This window comes from Podarcis pityusensis (genome assembly GCF_964106645.2).
Source record: "Podarcis pityusensis genome assembly, chromosome: 6".
Classification (NCBI taxonomy): Eukaryota; Metazoa; Chordata; class Lepidosauria; order Squamata; family Lacertidae; genus Podarcis; species Podarcis pityusensis.
The window spans coordinates 91547910-91562595 of record NC_138030.1 but is presented as its reverse complement, the minus strand read 5'-3'; the positions used below and the strand labels follow the sequence as shown (position 1 = coordinate 91562595).

At 42.2% G+C, this 14686-nt stretch overlaps 1 protein-coding gene and 1 long non-coding RNA gene across 9 annotated transcripts in view; one reads left to right on the top strand and one right to left on the bottom strand.

The window, feature by feature from the left end:
• The window catches only part of KCNT2 (potassium sodium-activated channel subfamily T member 2), a 236073-nt gene that overhangs the window by 203178 nt on the left and 18209 nt on the right, over positions 1–14686 (top strand). For all 8 annotated transcript variants that reach the window (XM_081012068.1, XM_081012066.1, XM_081012063.1 and 5 more), the window contains 2 exons: positions 2761–2895; positions 9913–10024. In XM_081012068.1, coding sequence (XP_080868194.1) covers positions 2761–2895; positions 9913–10024 — 247 coding nt within the window. The remainder of the gene's footprint in view (positions 1–2760; positions 2896–9912; positions 10025–14686) is intronic.
• On the bottom strand, positions 1781–12695 carry LOC308480690. Its single transcript, XR_013988233.1, has 3 exons — positions 12164–12695; positions 9953–10006; positions 1781–2008 (listed from the first exon to the last, which is right to left on the bottom strand). It is a non-coding gene; the product is annotated as an uncharacterized lncRNA (long non-coding RNA).

The window sequence follows — 14686 nt, the reverse complement described above, 5'->3', positions numbered from 1 at the left end:
AAAAAGCATTCAGGCACCTTAGTGTCTTTGGGAGCTGAATCTTAGACCATCATGTTCACCTCAATATTAATTTAGTATGCCCCATCCACAGGGCTCTCTTTCTGTTTTTGCATGCTTGCATCAGCATCAAAAGTGTTTCTTTGTGTTTCCAAAGCAACATCCATATCTGTTACATTCCCCTGTGGAGTGGTGTGGGGGATGCTTTCAATAGACCTTCCTATAATTTGGGTAGAGAACAACAGTTTGAAGTGCTAGAGCCAGCGTGGTGTAGTGGTTAAGAGCGGTGGACTCGTAACCTGGTGAACTGGGTTTGATTCCCCGCTCCTCCACGTGCAGTTGCTGGGTGACCTTGGGCTAGTCACACTTCTCTGAAGTCTCTCAGCTTCACTCACCTCACAGAGTGTTTGTTGTGGGGAAAGAAGGGAAAGGAGATTGTTAGCTGCTTTGAGACTCCTTAGGGTAGTGATAAAGCGGGATATCAAATCCAAACTCTTCTCTTCTCTTGCTGCTTTCTTAATTATTGCTACTGTGGCATGACTGCCAGTCGTGGAAAGCTGCAGGTGTCAACTGTCTGAATGCAGTTTCCCACACCATATGGAAACAAACCCAGTTTGTTTTAACCTTAGTGTACATGCAACAGACAACCTCTGTCTTGCTGTCTCTCTGACAAGCCTTCATGTATGATAAACGCCTGCAAATGTATTTGTTATGTTCACACTTTATGTCAGGCACCCCAAAACTTGGCCCTCCAGATGTTTGAGGACTACAGCTCCCATCATCTCTGACCACTGGTCCTGTTATCTAGGGATGATGGGAGTTGTAGTCCCCAAATATTTGGAGGGCCGAGTTTGGGGGTGCCTGCTTTACGTGTTCACCCAAAACTTACGGGGTGTGCAATTAATGAACTTAATTTGTGCAAAGCAATCCATCCATGGAACAATCTTCTTGGTGGATTGAACAAGGCAAGGAGGAGACAGTGAGGGCTTGCGTAATGTCAGGCACTGCCAAACTTTGTCTCACATCTTAGAAGCAAATTAAATGCTTTCACACACTGGGAAACTATTGCAGGGAATAATGTCATCATGCTGTGTTTCCGGAAGAATGCAGTTTCATGAGAAGCCTTTGGAAATGAAATACGATTATTTGAAATGCCATCTTAATGCAACTCAAGCAATAGTTTTACCAACATTTTTTTAAAAAACGGAAGGCTTGCGCCTGCCATCCTTCCTAGCATGCTATGTAATTACTTCCTACCAACTATCCAATATGGTATGTCTGGTTTATTCATTTTTTAAAAATTGACCTTTAATTTTTTAGTTAGAAATAGTGTCCCAAAAGATAGTAATCAGCCAAGGGAAATTAATCATGCTGTGGGTCAGTACATATGCAATGCCTAATTAACCACAGTTTAATAAGTTGGATTCCAGACTCAGAAAGATTGTTTCTTTCCCACTCCATGAAGCAAACATTGCTCTTTGGTTAAGCAGTATATTGGCAGTGACATTGGCTGTTGAAATCTGAAACTGGGTTTTAATGTGGGTTTCAGATACTGGTTTAAAGCAAGCTTTATTTATGCTCTTCACATGCACAAGCACATTAAGCAAATCACAATTGTCACCCACAAGTTAGAGGGTGAAGTCTAAAGGGGGCAGAGCCTCCTCTACTCAAGGATTTCTACTCATTTCATTTCATATATTAGGCTTATTAGTCACTTGTCATCCAAAAGTCTCCAGCGGAAGAGTAGGAAGAAGAAGAAGAAGAAGAAGAAGAAGAAGAAGAAGAAGAAGAAGAAGAGGAAGAAGTGCAATATATATTACCATGGGGGGAGTGGGAGAAATAAGACAATACATTTATATTTTATATAATATAACATTCATTTTCATAACATCCCCCCCCCGCCTTTAAACTCCCCAACCCACCCAGATGTCTGGTGTCAAGGCCAGCTGTTGCAAATCAGGGGTGGGTTGGTCCAGTGTCTTCCAGGCATGGTCCACAATCTCTCCTCTCACTTCAGGGGGCAGCAGTAGCAAAACAAAGCAGAAAGATGATAATGAAAGCACAACTTAAAACCCTGAAATATTGGGGTTATAAATCATGATGGGAGCCTCCAGGAGGAGAGGAGCCCCACATTGTAGACCACCCTCCAAAGTGTGGAAGGCACCAGAGGTATCAACACAAGGGGCAGAGCTTCCTGTGTTCAATTGTGCTTGTGTGTAAGATTTCCATGCAATCAGGCACACTCAAATAGGTCTTGAGTCAATTTCACTGAAGCAGCTGCTATCAAAGTGAACTGAAGCAGCTGCTATAAAAGTGTGAGTGGGTGGGATTTCTCTTGCAAGGCTGGGGCTGCAGGAAACGAATGGGCATTCCTGTGGTTGGCTCTTGATTAGTTCATCAAAGTTAAAACAGAACCAGATTTATCTGTGCATTGAACTTCTGAGGGGCTGAGTCATGCCACATGACCATTGGACCCATGACAACCATCTGAAAACCAGTTGCTATAAATGTTGTATATTGGCTTTGTGCTTCCCTATTGCATATAAGGAGCCACCACAACAGTAAATGTTAGGGTTTTTTTTTTGCATGCTATGGTGCAACAAAGGTTGAGTTCAACGACTTGCAGGGCAATCACAGGTTGTAAATTGACTTCCAGGGTTCCAAATTCCTAAATATTGTAAAAGTTGCTTACAATATGTGGCTAATTTTATGACGAGCCATATGTTTTTAACATTGCCTAACATTTTGCCATGTTTTCAAAAGCCTAGATGATTTGCTAAGGTGTGGTGTGACCTTTGCTGCAAACGTGGTCGTGGTGGATAAGGAAAGCACCATGAGTGCTGAAGAGGACTATATGGCAGATGCTAAAACTATTGTAAATGTACAAACCCTCTTTAGGTAAGTGGCAGTACTTTTGTACCTTTGTTGCATATGGTATATTCTTGTTATGGTGAAGATTGCTAAGTGGAATGCACCCAGGGCAAAAAAAAAACCCCAAAAAACAAATACCCCCTAGATATGGCTTTGTTTAAATGTATAGTGTGAGCATGACTTTATAAAATTTAAGAACAACCTATTTGTTAAAACCAAACCAAACCCCATGTGATCGATTAGGCAGGGCAGGGCGGGGGTGACTTGGGCCCCCACAATATTTTATTCAAGTTGACACTCCTGGTTGGCACATATAGTATGATTAAGCCTGAAACTTCATGGCATGTTATATCTGCTCCAGGTCTTTCACCAATGGGTCCCAGAAGGTTCAGTTAAAATCTGTTTTTTGTGGTGGGTGAGTCAAGTATAAGTTTGAGGTTGCATCCTCGCAGCTAACATTTGGTGTCAAGCAGTACGAATGAGGCCTGCACTTTCTCTCATCTTGCTCATCATAGATACTTCTTCTCCGCTTAATGCATACTACTAAGACACAACTGCTTGCTACATTTTGTGTGGCAGCTGCTAGAATACAGTAACACGTTAGCAAGTGGTGTATTTACTACCGTGTGTAATTAACCACTTGGTAATCTTGGATGATGGGACGTGGGTGGCACTGTGGGTTAAACCACAGAGCCTAGGACTTGCCGATCAGAAGGTCGGCGGTTCGAATCCCTGCGACAGGGTGAGCTCCCATTGCTCGGTCCCAGCTCCTGCCAACCTACCAGTTCAAAAGCACGTCAAAGTGCAAGTAGATAAATAGGTACAGCTCTGGCGGGGAGGTAAATGGCGTTTCCGTGCACTGCTCTGGTTCGCCAGAAGCGGCTTAGTCATGTTGGCCACATGACCCGGAAGCTGTACGCCGGCTCCCTCAGACAATAAAGCGGGATGAGCGCCGCAACCCCAGAGTCTGTAACGACTGGACCTAATGGTCAGGGGTCCCTTTACCTATATCTTTAATCTTGGATGAATAAACTGCAGCAGTACAGATGACCATTGCTGGTTTTGCAACGGTGGCTGTTGTTTTGAACTATTCCTTGGTGAGTAGTTCTGTTGCTATGAAATGAAATTCTTCTCCTACCTACCCCAACGTTCATAGCTAGTGTCAGTCCTTCCTGGTTCCCTCTTCTTTTTTTAAAAAAAGAAGCTAGAAGTTATAGAAGAAGGTTGTGTTGGTTTAAGGAGTAGCTCTTGAGCAGTAGCTCTCTGCTTCTGTGTGTAAACTAAGAGATTGCTAGTAGGGTAGAAAACCTATGGGTGCACAACTATAAGCGCATAGGCTTCCATTACCAATGTTTCACTCAACATGCAGACCTCAGGGGTGAGACCAATGGGAAGAGTCCCTCTTGACATTTCAAAGATTAGGTATACACATGGGAGCGGTGTCAGAAAGCTTTTATGCCATTTTATACAGACCAGTACACTACTGTTTAGTAGTACATATAATCTGCATTCACTTTCTCTTGTTTGTTCTGTCATGGCCCTTTCTGTTTCTAGCCATACTTTCTTGGAGCTTAATTCTGTAGTTTCAGGATGACTTCTCTTCCACTTGAAGCTACCCGGTACTGAGTTGAAACCATTGGCCCACTGAGCCCAATGCTGTCTACCCATTCTGGCTTAAACGATTCTCTTTAGCTGGAGGCACTGGGAATGAAACTTGGAACTTCAGCATGAAAAGTCATTAGCTCTTCCACTGAGTAAATTTTCTCTGCCTTTACGATTCATTCACATTTTCTGCATGTGAATCTGCTCGTAGTTTGCTACCTTGCACCATCTATTTTAATGGTAGATTAATAGACTGGATGGCAGTGGATTTAAAAAAACCAAAAAAACCACCTCCTTCAGGCACCATTTTTTCTTATAGTCCTGCTGTCATCTGTACCCTGAAGATTAACCATGATGAAATTGCTTGCCAATATTGCCATTATTGGATCCATAATTACTTCATCACTATTTTTTTGTGCTCAAGGAACAAATGCCTCCAAGCTGTTAATTTGCAGTAATCCACAGCTGGGTTGCCCTTTCTTAAACAAACAAACAAACAAACAAGGCCCTGTTTCTTCTCAAAGGAACACAAGTTTCTGAATCACTAACCATGAGAGGAAAATTCAGGAGAATCAGATGAAATCTAAATTAAAGCTTGTTTTCAAGATCCAGAAAAGATACTGGTATAGCCAAGAAAAATTAGACACACTTAACTGAAATATATTTTCCAGTTTAGTTATAGCTTGCAATAGGAATTATTTGCTATCTCCTGCTAGTTCATGCTTGTGTGTAGCATATAATCACTAGATGGCAGCCTTCTCCCGTATCTGAAATTTAGGAGTGTGTATGTGTGTGTGTATATATATATATATATATATATGATTTAAACAAAATGTTTAGTTTGACTTAGTAAATCAAACCGCTACTCTATGTTTAAAAAGAAATACCAGTAATTTTGTAGCAGCAATGTGAGGATCTAGAAAACACATTTTTGGAAAATGGAGAAAAAGTTTTAGTGTTGTCGTGTTTAGTGTGTGAAGGTGCAACATAACTTTTTATGTTTTACTTATTACAAAGATCTAGTCACGGCCATGAATGGAGAAATTAAACATGTGGCCTGCTTGTTTTAATCTCTAGTGTAGATCATTGACAGATAGCAGCCCCATTTTGCCACTCCATTTGCAGGTAACCAATGGAGGCATTTTTCCTTATGCTGTTTTAGGGACCACAGTTTGACATCCAAACATTTCATGCCACAGCAGCAGGGGGGACAGCTAATTTCTTTTCCTTTAAACTTTTAAACACTGCCTATCCTGAAGACAGCTTCAGTATGGCAGCAACAGCAGTAGAGCTGGGGCTGCCTGTCCCATCTCAAAATGTCACTGTGAAGGGCACTAGCATGCTTATGGTAATGGCCACCCTACTTGTCTACTTGTGGGACGCGGGTGGCGCTTTGCTCTAAACCACTGAGCCTCTTTGGCTTGCCGATCAGAAGGTCGACAGTTCGAATCCCTGTGACAGGGTGAGCTCCCGTTGCTCTGTCCCAGCTCCTGCCAACCTAGCAATTCAAAAGCACACCAGTGCAAGTAGATAATTAGGTACTGCTGTGGCAGAAAGGTAAACGGTGTTTCCATGCGCTCTGGTTTCTGTCGCGGTGTTTCATTGCACCAGAAACAGTTTAGTTATGCTGGCCACACAACCTGGAAAGCTGTCTGTGGTCAAACGCCGGCTCCCTCGGCCTGAAAGTGAGACGAGTGCCACAACCCCATAGTCCCCTTTGACTGGACTTAACCATCCAGGGGTCGTTTACCTTTACTTGTCTCCATTTTGGGTTTTGTCCAAATTGCACCCACCCAACTTGGATGAATCCAAATACAAGAGAAAGACTCCTATATGGTTGCTTTTGGTTGCAATCCTATACACACTTAACAGGAAAGAAATCCCATTGAACACATTAGGGCTTACTTCTGAGTAGTGTTCAACAGAATCCTATACACATGTCTATTCGGTAATAAGCCCCTCAAGTTCCATGGAACTCCCACCTAAAGTTTGTATACAGTTGTGTAAGACTTGTGATTGGCTTTAGTAATGGACTGAATGAGACCCCAGAAAGTGAAGCTTAATCCATATAAGACTGAGAAACTGTTAGTGGGTGGTTCCCTAGGAGGTGGCCTGCTCTGGGTGATGTTGTGCTTCCTCCGAAGGAGCAGGCATATAGCCTGGGAGTAATTCTGATGTTGCTTGAGGATCCAGTGACCTTGATGGTGTAGAGTGCCTTCCATCAGCTTTGACTGATGGCCCAGCTACACCCCTACCTGGGCAGGAACAGCCTAACCTCTGTTGTCTAGGTTGTGAGTCAAGGCCCTGCCCCTGCTTGGAGATATAATAATACACATGGACACAAGCACTTAGGTTAATGGGCTAAGAAGGGCACAACTTTATTGGTTACAGAATGTGAGTGGTATTGGCTTAGGCAATGGATCGGACACCTGCCCGCTCTTCTGGGAGTCACACAAGGGTTAACAAACAGTAGGGGGAGCTTGTTGATGCAAATCAACTGGAAGCTTTCCCCTAGAGTCACTGGGGTTTGAGCCATGGCCCTAGCCACCACCAGGGCATCGGACAGGAACCACGACCACCAAATTCCTTTAACAGAATACCCTTCAAGGGGAGGGGAGGTGATGGCTACAACCTCCCCTCCGACACACAATGCGTTTTCCAATGCCTAACCGCCAAACCTTACAAAGTTGTGACAATTTGCTACGAGGTAGGCGAAAATCCAAGTGGTTGGTGCCAATCTGCCAAGTGGAAAAAAATTCCTACCAGGCCCCCTGGACAACCAAGGCGGGCAACTGAAGTCCATAGCAAGGTCAAGAAATGAAGGAGAAAACCTAAGGGAGGGAGGGTGGGTGAATCGAGGAAGCCAGGAACAAGAAGAGAGAGTCTGTGTGCCCACGGTCGTTCAAATACAGGTAAGCCACGCCCCCACCCAGCCGTATAGGCTGGCTGGTGAGCGTGACACTGGCACAGGACTCAGTGACGCAGGGGGCTGAGTTACGCCCCCTGCGAGCGCGGGAAGCGGTTCCCGCTCACAACACCTCCCCTCCGTGAAGAGGAGAGGCCCTGTGGGAACCTCTAGACTTGACTACAGCAATGCATTGTGCATTGAGCTGCCTTTCAATACAGTTTGGAGATTGTAGCTGGTACAGAATTTGGAGCTCAGAATGTTGATCGGGTCAGGACAGTCTGAACAATTTGAAATGCTAGTTTTTGATCTCCGAAGCCTTATGCAGCTCTGAACTCCAATAGCTCAAGGACTGGCCCTCCCCACAAGAACCAACCCAGACCCTGCCACCACCATTTGGCCCCTCCAGGGAGGTTCAGAGGGTGGCAACACAAGATCCGACCTTTTCAGTGATGTCTTTTCTCTACTTGTGGAATGCTTTCCCAAAGCACACATGCTTGACACCATCTTTATCTACCGTATTTTTTGCTCTATAAGACTCACTTTTTCCCTCCTAAAAAGTAAGGGGAAATGTGTGTGCGTCTTATGGAGCGAATGCAGGCTGTGCAGCTATCCCAGAAGCCAGAACAGCAAGAGGGATTGCTGCTTTCACTGCGCAGCGATCCATCTTGCTGTTCTGGCTTCTGAGATTCAGAATATTCTTTTTCTTGTTTTCCTCCTCCAAAAACTAGGTGCGTCTTGTGGTCTGGTGCGTCTTATAGAGCGAAAAATACGGTAATTGTAGGTGTCGGTCAAATACTTTTCCCTTTACTCATTTGTTATTTAATTTGAAGGGTGGCATTGTGACCTTGTAGTAAGGTGGGATCAGCAAGTCTGTTTTATATGTTTATCTGGGTTTCTTTTATTGAAAGTTCTTAACTGGTTTTACTGTAAGTTGCTGTGGGTTCCTCTATGAGAAAAGCAGCTAATAAATTTAAGAATGAAAGAAAAAAAGAGAGGATTGCATTCCACATGTAGTTAACTGATCTAAAAGGTTATTATCTGAAAGTGTGAGAGAATTTGTTTTAATGAATAAATAAATGATACACCAAATAGGCCAGGCAGTTTCCAGTATCTCCACATGAGAGCCAGCATCTACAGCAAGACAAATTACTCAAAGCCAAGGGGACTGTTTTGTAGCTACTGAATACTTAATTGCTTCGTAGCACTTGTTTTAAATATTCCGCACTTAGCAAATATATGAAATGTTATCTTTACAGTGTGTTAGATTGCTGGGCGCTTACAGAACCCCAGACTCATGAAAATCTCCCCTGTAACTTTTGAAATGGATACAGCCAGTGCTTTTTTTTCTAAAACAAATGTTTAGGGATACTCTCATTTTCCTACTCATATTGAAATACTGTCCCTTAATGAGGCCAAGCTTAGACTCACAAAATGTTTAGGGGTATGTGTCCCCCTGCGTCCCCCCCAGAAAAAAGCGCTGGATACAGCTGACAACATCACCATTGTGGGATGGGTTTTAGTAGGTAGGAGAGGATAGATTGACTGCAATTTAACTCTCCAGGCATCCACATGTGTGGGTTGAACAGGTTCCATCCTTTGCAGCAAAACTGCAGCATATAGGAATATGTTGTGAAGCTTGTGCGTGTGTTGTGACTTAAGCTACCCTAGCTTTACAAAGCCAGTCTTTCCCAAATTCTCAAATGGGTGGTGATATGGTACAATTTCCTATGTGGTATTTAAACCATTTCAAATTACTAATTCCAGAGCATTTAACAATTTCGAAAATCAAAATGGCTACTTTTTTAATGGCAAGAAACTCACCCTAATCGTTATTTAGTAGAATGCTATCCAAATCCTCATATCTCCATTTAAGTCAATATTTCTTAGAATTAGGTATGTTCCCAAACCACACTTCGGCATTCTGTTTGCTTTCCTTTTCCCAAAGAATATAATTGTATGCTTTTTCCTGCTGATTTCAGTTTTAAGAAAGCAATAAAAATGTTAGTTTTGCTTTGTGACTAGCTCAGTTGACGCCTTTGGGATTTCCTGACAGGCTGGAATGGAGCCATCATTTTATTCATCGTACATGAATCATGAGTGTAATTTATATTTTCAACACAGCTATATTTTTACATATTGGAAAAGTTATTTCTTTTATAGCCAGTAAAGGCTACATAACCATTTCAATGGTTTATCCAGGTTTTTTTTCCCTTTTCTGCAGAACTGTCTCATTTCTGAGAATAAATTATCAAACACAGCTCAAATAATTACTGTTCAATGCCTTCTCTGCCATATTAAATGTTATACAAGCCACCCTTCTAAAAGTAATATGCTGGTTTTCTCTGAATCTGTGCAGCACATTAGTGCTTTTAGAGGGACATGTTTGCCTCTGCCAAAAGTTGTTATTTCCTTGTAACTAATTATAATTTTGGAGCTACAAGTAATTAGTTTTTGTATATGTTGTCATGTTTTATCTTATCCAGTTGATGTTACTGGAGGAATAACTTATATTATCTCCTTGTAAAAACATTTAGGTTGTTCTCTAGTCTAAGCATAATAACTGAATTAACTCACCCAGCCAACATGAGATTCATGCAATTCAGGGCCAAAGACTGCTACTCTCTTGCTCTGTCAAAATTGGAGAAGGTAAGAAAAATAGATATCTATATTGAGTTATAATTAAAATACGTTATTTAATGCCTTTCAAAAAGAGCTAAGATAAATAATTTTCCAGGTTTTAATGATATTGCACAAAACTGCAAACCTTACCATCAGAACCACCAAAGTAATTGTGAGAATATTAATATAAACCATTGTCAGTGGTGCAAATGCATGATTTCATTTATCACACATTAACTTTTGCAAATGCTCACAAAATTTCCCAGTTTCTACTAAGGGAAATTTTTAACGTGAAATTCAGAAGACATATTATGGATGTGAAATGTTTTGTCTTAAAATTCAGATTTGAATATTTTAGGCTTATTGCCATTCTTGATTTTTTAAAAAGAGTTTGGCAGGCTACAACTACCACATGAATTTTGTCAGTAGTCAAATGTTAATTACCATTACATACTGCCTGTCAAGTGTTGCCAGATTTAGAAAACAAAAAACATTACTTGCCAGCATCACATACTTTCCACTATTGTAACCTGTTCATGAGATATATTCAAAATGGAACTCAGCACTCTGGCAGGGTTTTGTGGGGAGTGGGGAGATTGTGTGTGCTAAAATTCTCTGGTTTTTAATAAACTTACTTCAGGGCCTGATTTTCCAAACTAGAAAGTAATCAACAAGTGTTTTAAGCAGCCTATTTAATTGCAAGAGCAAACAATAATGGGCAGTGGAATAATTTTAGCACAGCAGTTCTAAACTGATGTATCAAGTATTAAGTCAATTATTTGTGGAAATTATTGAAGCTAATATATGCACTTTTAATATATGTGCATTCTTTTGGATAAGAGGGGCAATGCTAATTTTGTTCTGAGTTCAAATGTAGCATGCAGTCAGAAGACACTCTTCATAATTGCCTTCATTCTGTTTGCTCTCTGTTTAAAATGTCCTTATATACAATTTCATTCATTAGCTATCTCCTAAGAGCCCATTTTTAGGGACTGCAAATATATGCAAGCCATCTATAAGCTATAAGAAAACTTAAATTTATGTTAAATTAGATGTGCATGCTTGAGTGTGTTTGCATTTGTGCATTGAATGGCTGAGAAGTGCCAGGGACTTGGCCATTACAGATTTGAAGCTTGATGAGCAAGAGGATGGCAAGAACTGCAACATTCTCGGGAGTGGTAAAATATATTAACCTTTTTCATGTAATATTTTCAGTAATATTTCCATGCACTATATTTTCCATGTAATGACCGCTCCCCACATCAAATGGCCTTTTGCGTGGTCATACGCAGCCCCCTGGATCCCAGTGCTCCTCCCGGTACTACGAGCTGGCTTTGCCCTCCCCAGGCTGGATACCTGGAGGTCTCCACCTACCTCAGCCAATCGCCCAATCCCGCCTGGGGAGGCGTTGCCAGGGGATTGGCCAGGTAGGGGGAGGTACCGCCCTGCCCACACAACAAAAGGTGAATCTTACCTGCGATATTTGTAGTAACCCGTCTTCCTTGTAAAACGTAGCTTTATAGAATATACTAAGAACAGCCCATCAGTTTCGGTAGAATGCAATTCATCCAACACCAATAAAACTTTTTATTTCATGAAGTAACTTAGTTGAAAGCATCTTAAAAAGCAGAGACATCACCTTGCCAACAAAGGTCCATATAGTTAAAGCTATGGTTTTCCCAGTAGTGATGTATGGAAGTGAGAGCTGGACCATAAAGAAGCCTAATCGCCAAAGAATTGATGCTTTTGAATTATGGTGCTGGAGAAGAGTCCCATGGACTGCAAGAAGATCAAACCTCTCCATTCTGAAGGAAATCAGCCCTGAGTGCTCACTGGAAGGACAGATCCTGAAGCTGGGGCTATAATACTTTGGCCACCTCATGAGAAGAGAAGACTCCTCAGAAAAGACCCTGATGTTGGGAAAGATTGAGGGCACAAGGAGAAGGGGACGACAGAGGACAAGATGGCTGGACAGTGTTCTCAAAGCTACCAGCATGAGTTTGACCAAACTGCGGGAGGCAGTGGAAGACAGGAGTGCCTGCCGTGTTCTGGTCCATGGGATCATGAAGAGTCAGACATGACTAAACGACTAACAACAACAACTCAGTTGAAAATGCATATTGAGATATTATTATTATTATTATTATTATTATTATTATTATTTACATTGTACTACAGTTAGGAAAGCCACCTCTTCTGTATAATACATAATTGTTCCGTATTTCAATATAGAATGCTGCATCCTGTATTGGTACAGGTCTGTCTTGTATTTGAGGTCTTCTCTTTTTCTCTCTCTCTGCCAAGTTAGGAATCCTCTCCAAATGTGTCAGGGAATGGTCTGAAACGGGGGGGGGGGGGGATGCCTTCCCAGGCAGAACAGCTTCTCTCAGAAAAGGAGCTGGAGGGGGAAGATTCACTCCCCTTGCCTGCAGCTGTCTCAGAAGCTGAGCCAGACTCAGACACAGAGCAGTTTAGGCAGGAGTTGCCTAGCTACGAGATAATGGCAAGTGGAATGGAAGGGAGGGGACAGATAGCAGAGATGTCATTGGAGAGGACCCTCCATCTGCATGAACTAAACGGTTCGACCGTATTAGAGAACAAAGGATGCAGAGAGGAGGAAGAACTTCCCGTTGACACCTCGGCTGTTGCGGAAGACGCAAGCAGGAGGATTTAGAGTAGCCAACTGCTCTCCTTGGGAAGACATGTGAATTTTTCCTTGCATCCCAATGCCTGAATAAAAGAACTATAAAATATAAACTGCTCGTTAATTCTTACCTGTGATGTTACCAGAGGGGGAGGCAGACTCTCCACACATGACAGCATGTGTTTGAATGTGTGTGTGAAATAATAATAATAAGAAGAAGAAGAAGAAGAAGAAGAAGAAGAATATTTATACCCCGCCCATCTGGCTGGGTTTCCCCAGCCACTCTGGGCAGCTCCCAACAAAATATTAAAACCACGATAAAACATCAAACATTAACAACTTCCCTAAACAGGGTTTGCTTCAGATGTCTTCTAAAAATCAGATAGTTGTTTATACATGAAAGGCTCTGGGTAGCCAAGCACAGGCACATTTACAAATTCATGTGTATGTGCACATCTCTCTGTGTGTGACCAGTTCCAGAAGGACCTATTAGACTGCGATAGATGGTAATAGATTGTTTTGAAGTCACTTCAGCACCAAATGAAAAAACAAAATCTCCCTTCAACCGCCCCACCCTGCCCTGCCCTATATCTTGCCAGAACAAAGGTGGCAACCCTAAACAGTAGTTCTTGAAAGTATGATGTTGAGCCTTGTTTGGCCTACATAGGGAGGACATTCTAGAAGGATGGGGGCAGAACAGACCAAGTTCTGCTCCCCCACCTTGTGAAAACTTTGAATGCTGTTTTGGAAGGAAAACCTGAAAAACTAGGAAAATCCTGGAAAAGTTGCTTAATTGACTTCCTGCCTAGTCTCTAATTCCACATGGTGACAAGTGGAGACATTAGGTGAAATAAATAAGCTTCTTTATCATGTGGGGAAAGTCGCTGCAGTTACTTCTCCCTTCCAGTCGTTTCACTTTTACCAGTCACTACAGCACATTTTGTTGCAGGTGTAGCTGTAGTTCATTAAGCTTCAGAGAACTCCCTTAGGCAAAATGAAATGCAATTAAAATTTGAGAGGAAATTGTCTTATGTGGTCCATTGTACAGCTGATTGTTAATTCCTCTGCTATGCTCCCCCCTTTACAAAGGGCCTCTAAAAATGAGGCAGTTGCCTGCAGCTAAAGCGTACAAACATACATGGAAAATTGACTTCTTGGCTTAATGGGTTTCTGAAGCAAGAAATCCCTGAGTCACAGGAGAACTCCATCTGCTGCTACAGCTGCAACTTCCCTTGTTTTTCCTCTTTGGAAATAGCTAAGCAATCACAGTTGGCATCTGAACAAGCAGGAGCCTTTTGCTCAGCAGAAAAATGTGAAGATGAAAAACATGGCAACCATATGCCGAAGTCAAACTCTATCCATTCTGGTTTCTCCATGAAAATTAAAACTCAAGAAAGCCTCCATACAGCATCCTAATAGCTAGGAAATGTTTTGCAATTAAGGAGTAGGGAAATTGGCTGTCTAAGCATGCGTTCATTGCTTTCACTGAAGACTGGGTGCAATGTTTGCATAATGAAGCTTCTTAAATCCATTCTCTTTAGTGTAATTTAAATCAGGAGTGGGGAACCTTAGGGTTTTGAGGGACGCCAACTACCACCAGTCCCAGCTAACATGGCCAAAGGTCAGGGACGGAGGGAGTTATAAGTCCAAAAAAACTTCTGGAGGGCCACATGTTACCCATCCCTGATTTAAGTAATCTAAGACCTAGTTCAGAATCACAGCGCTTGGTTACTGTACACTAGATGATCAGCACTTGTATACTGTATGAAAACTGAATCCATTGAGATGTGAGGTTCTGTCTCTGTTGTAACATCTGTGCTGTTTTGTGGAGTCGTGTGAGTCATTCCTTGATTTTGCAGTCATCAAGTGAAGAGCACATATCTATGAATCAACTTTTAACTGCTTGCAGGATTGCAGCCACTGTCCTTATGCTTACATTGTTGTTGTTGTTGTTTAGCCGTTTAGTCGTGTCTGACTCTTCGTGACCCCATGGACCAGAGCACGCCAGGCACTTCTGTCTTCCACTGCCTCCTGCAGTTTGGTCA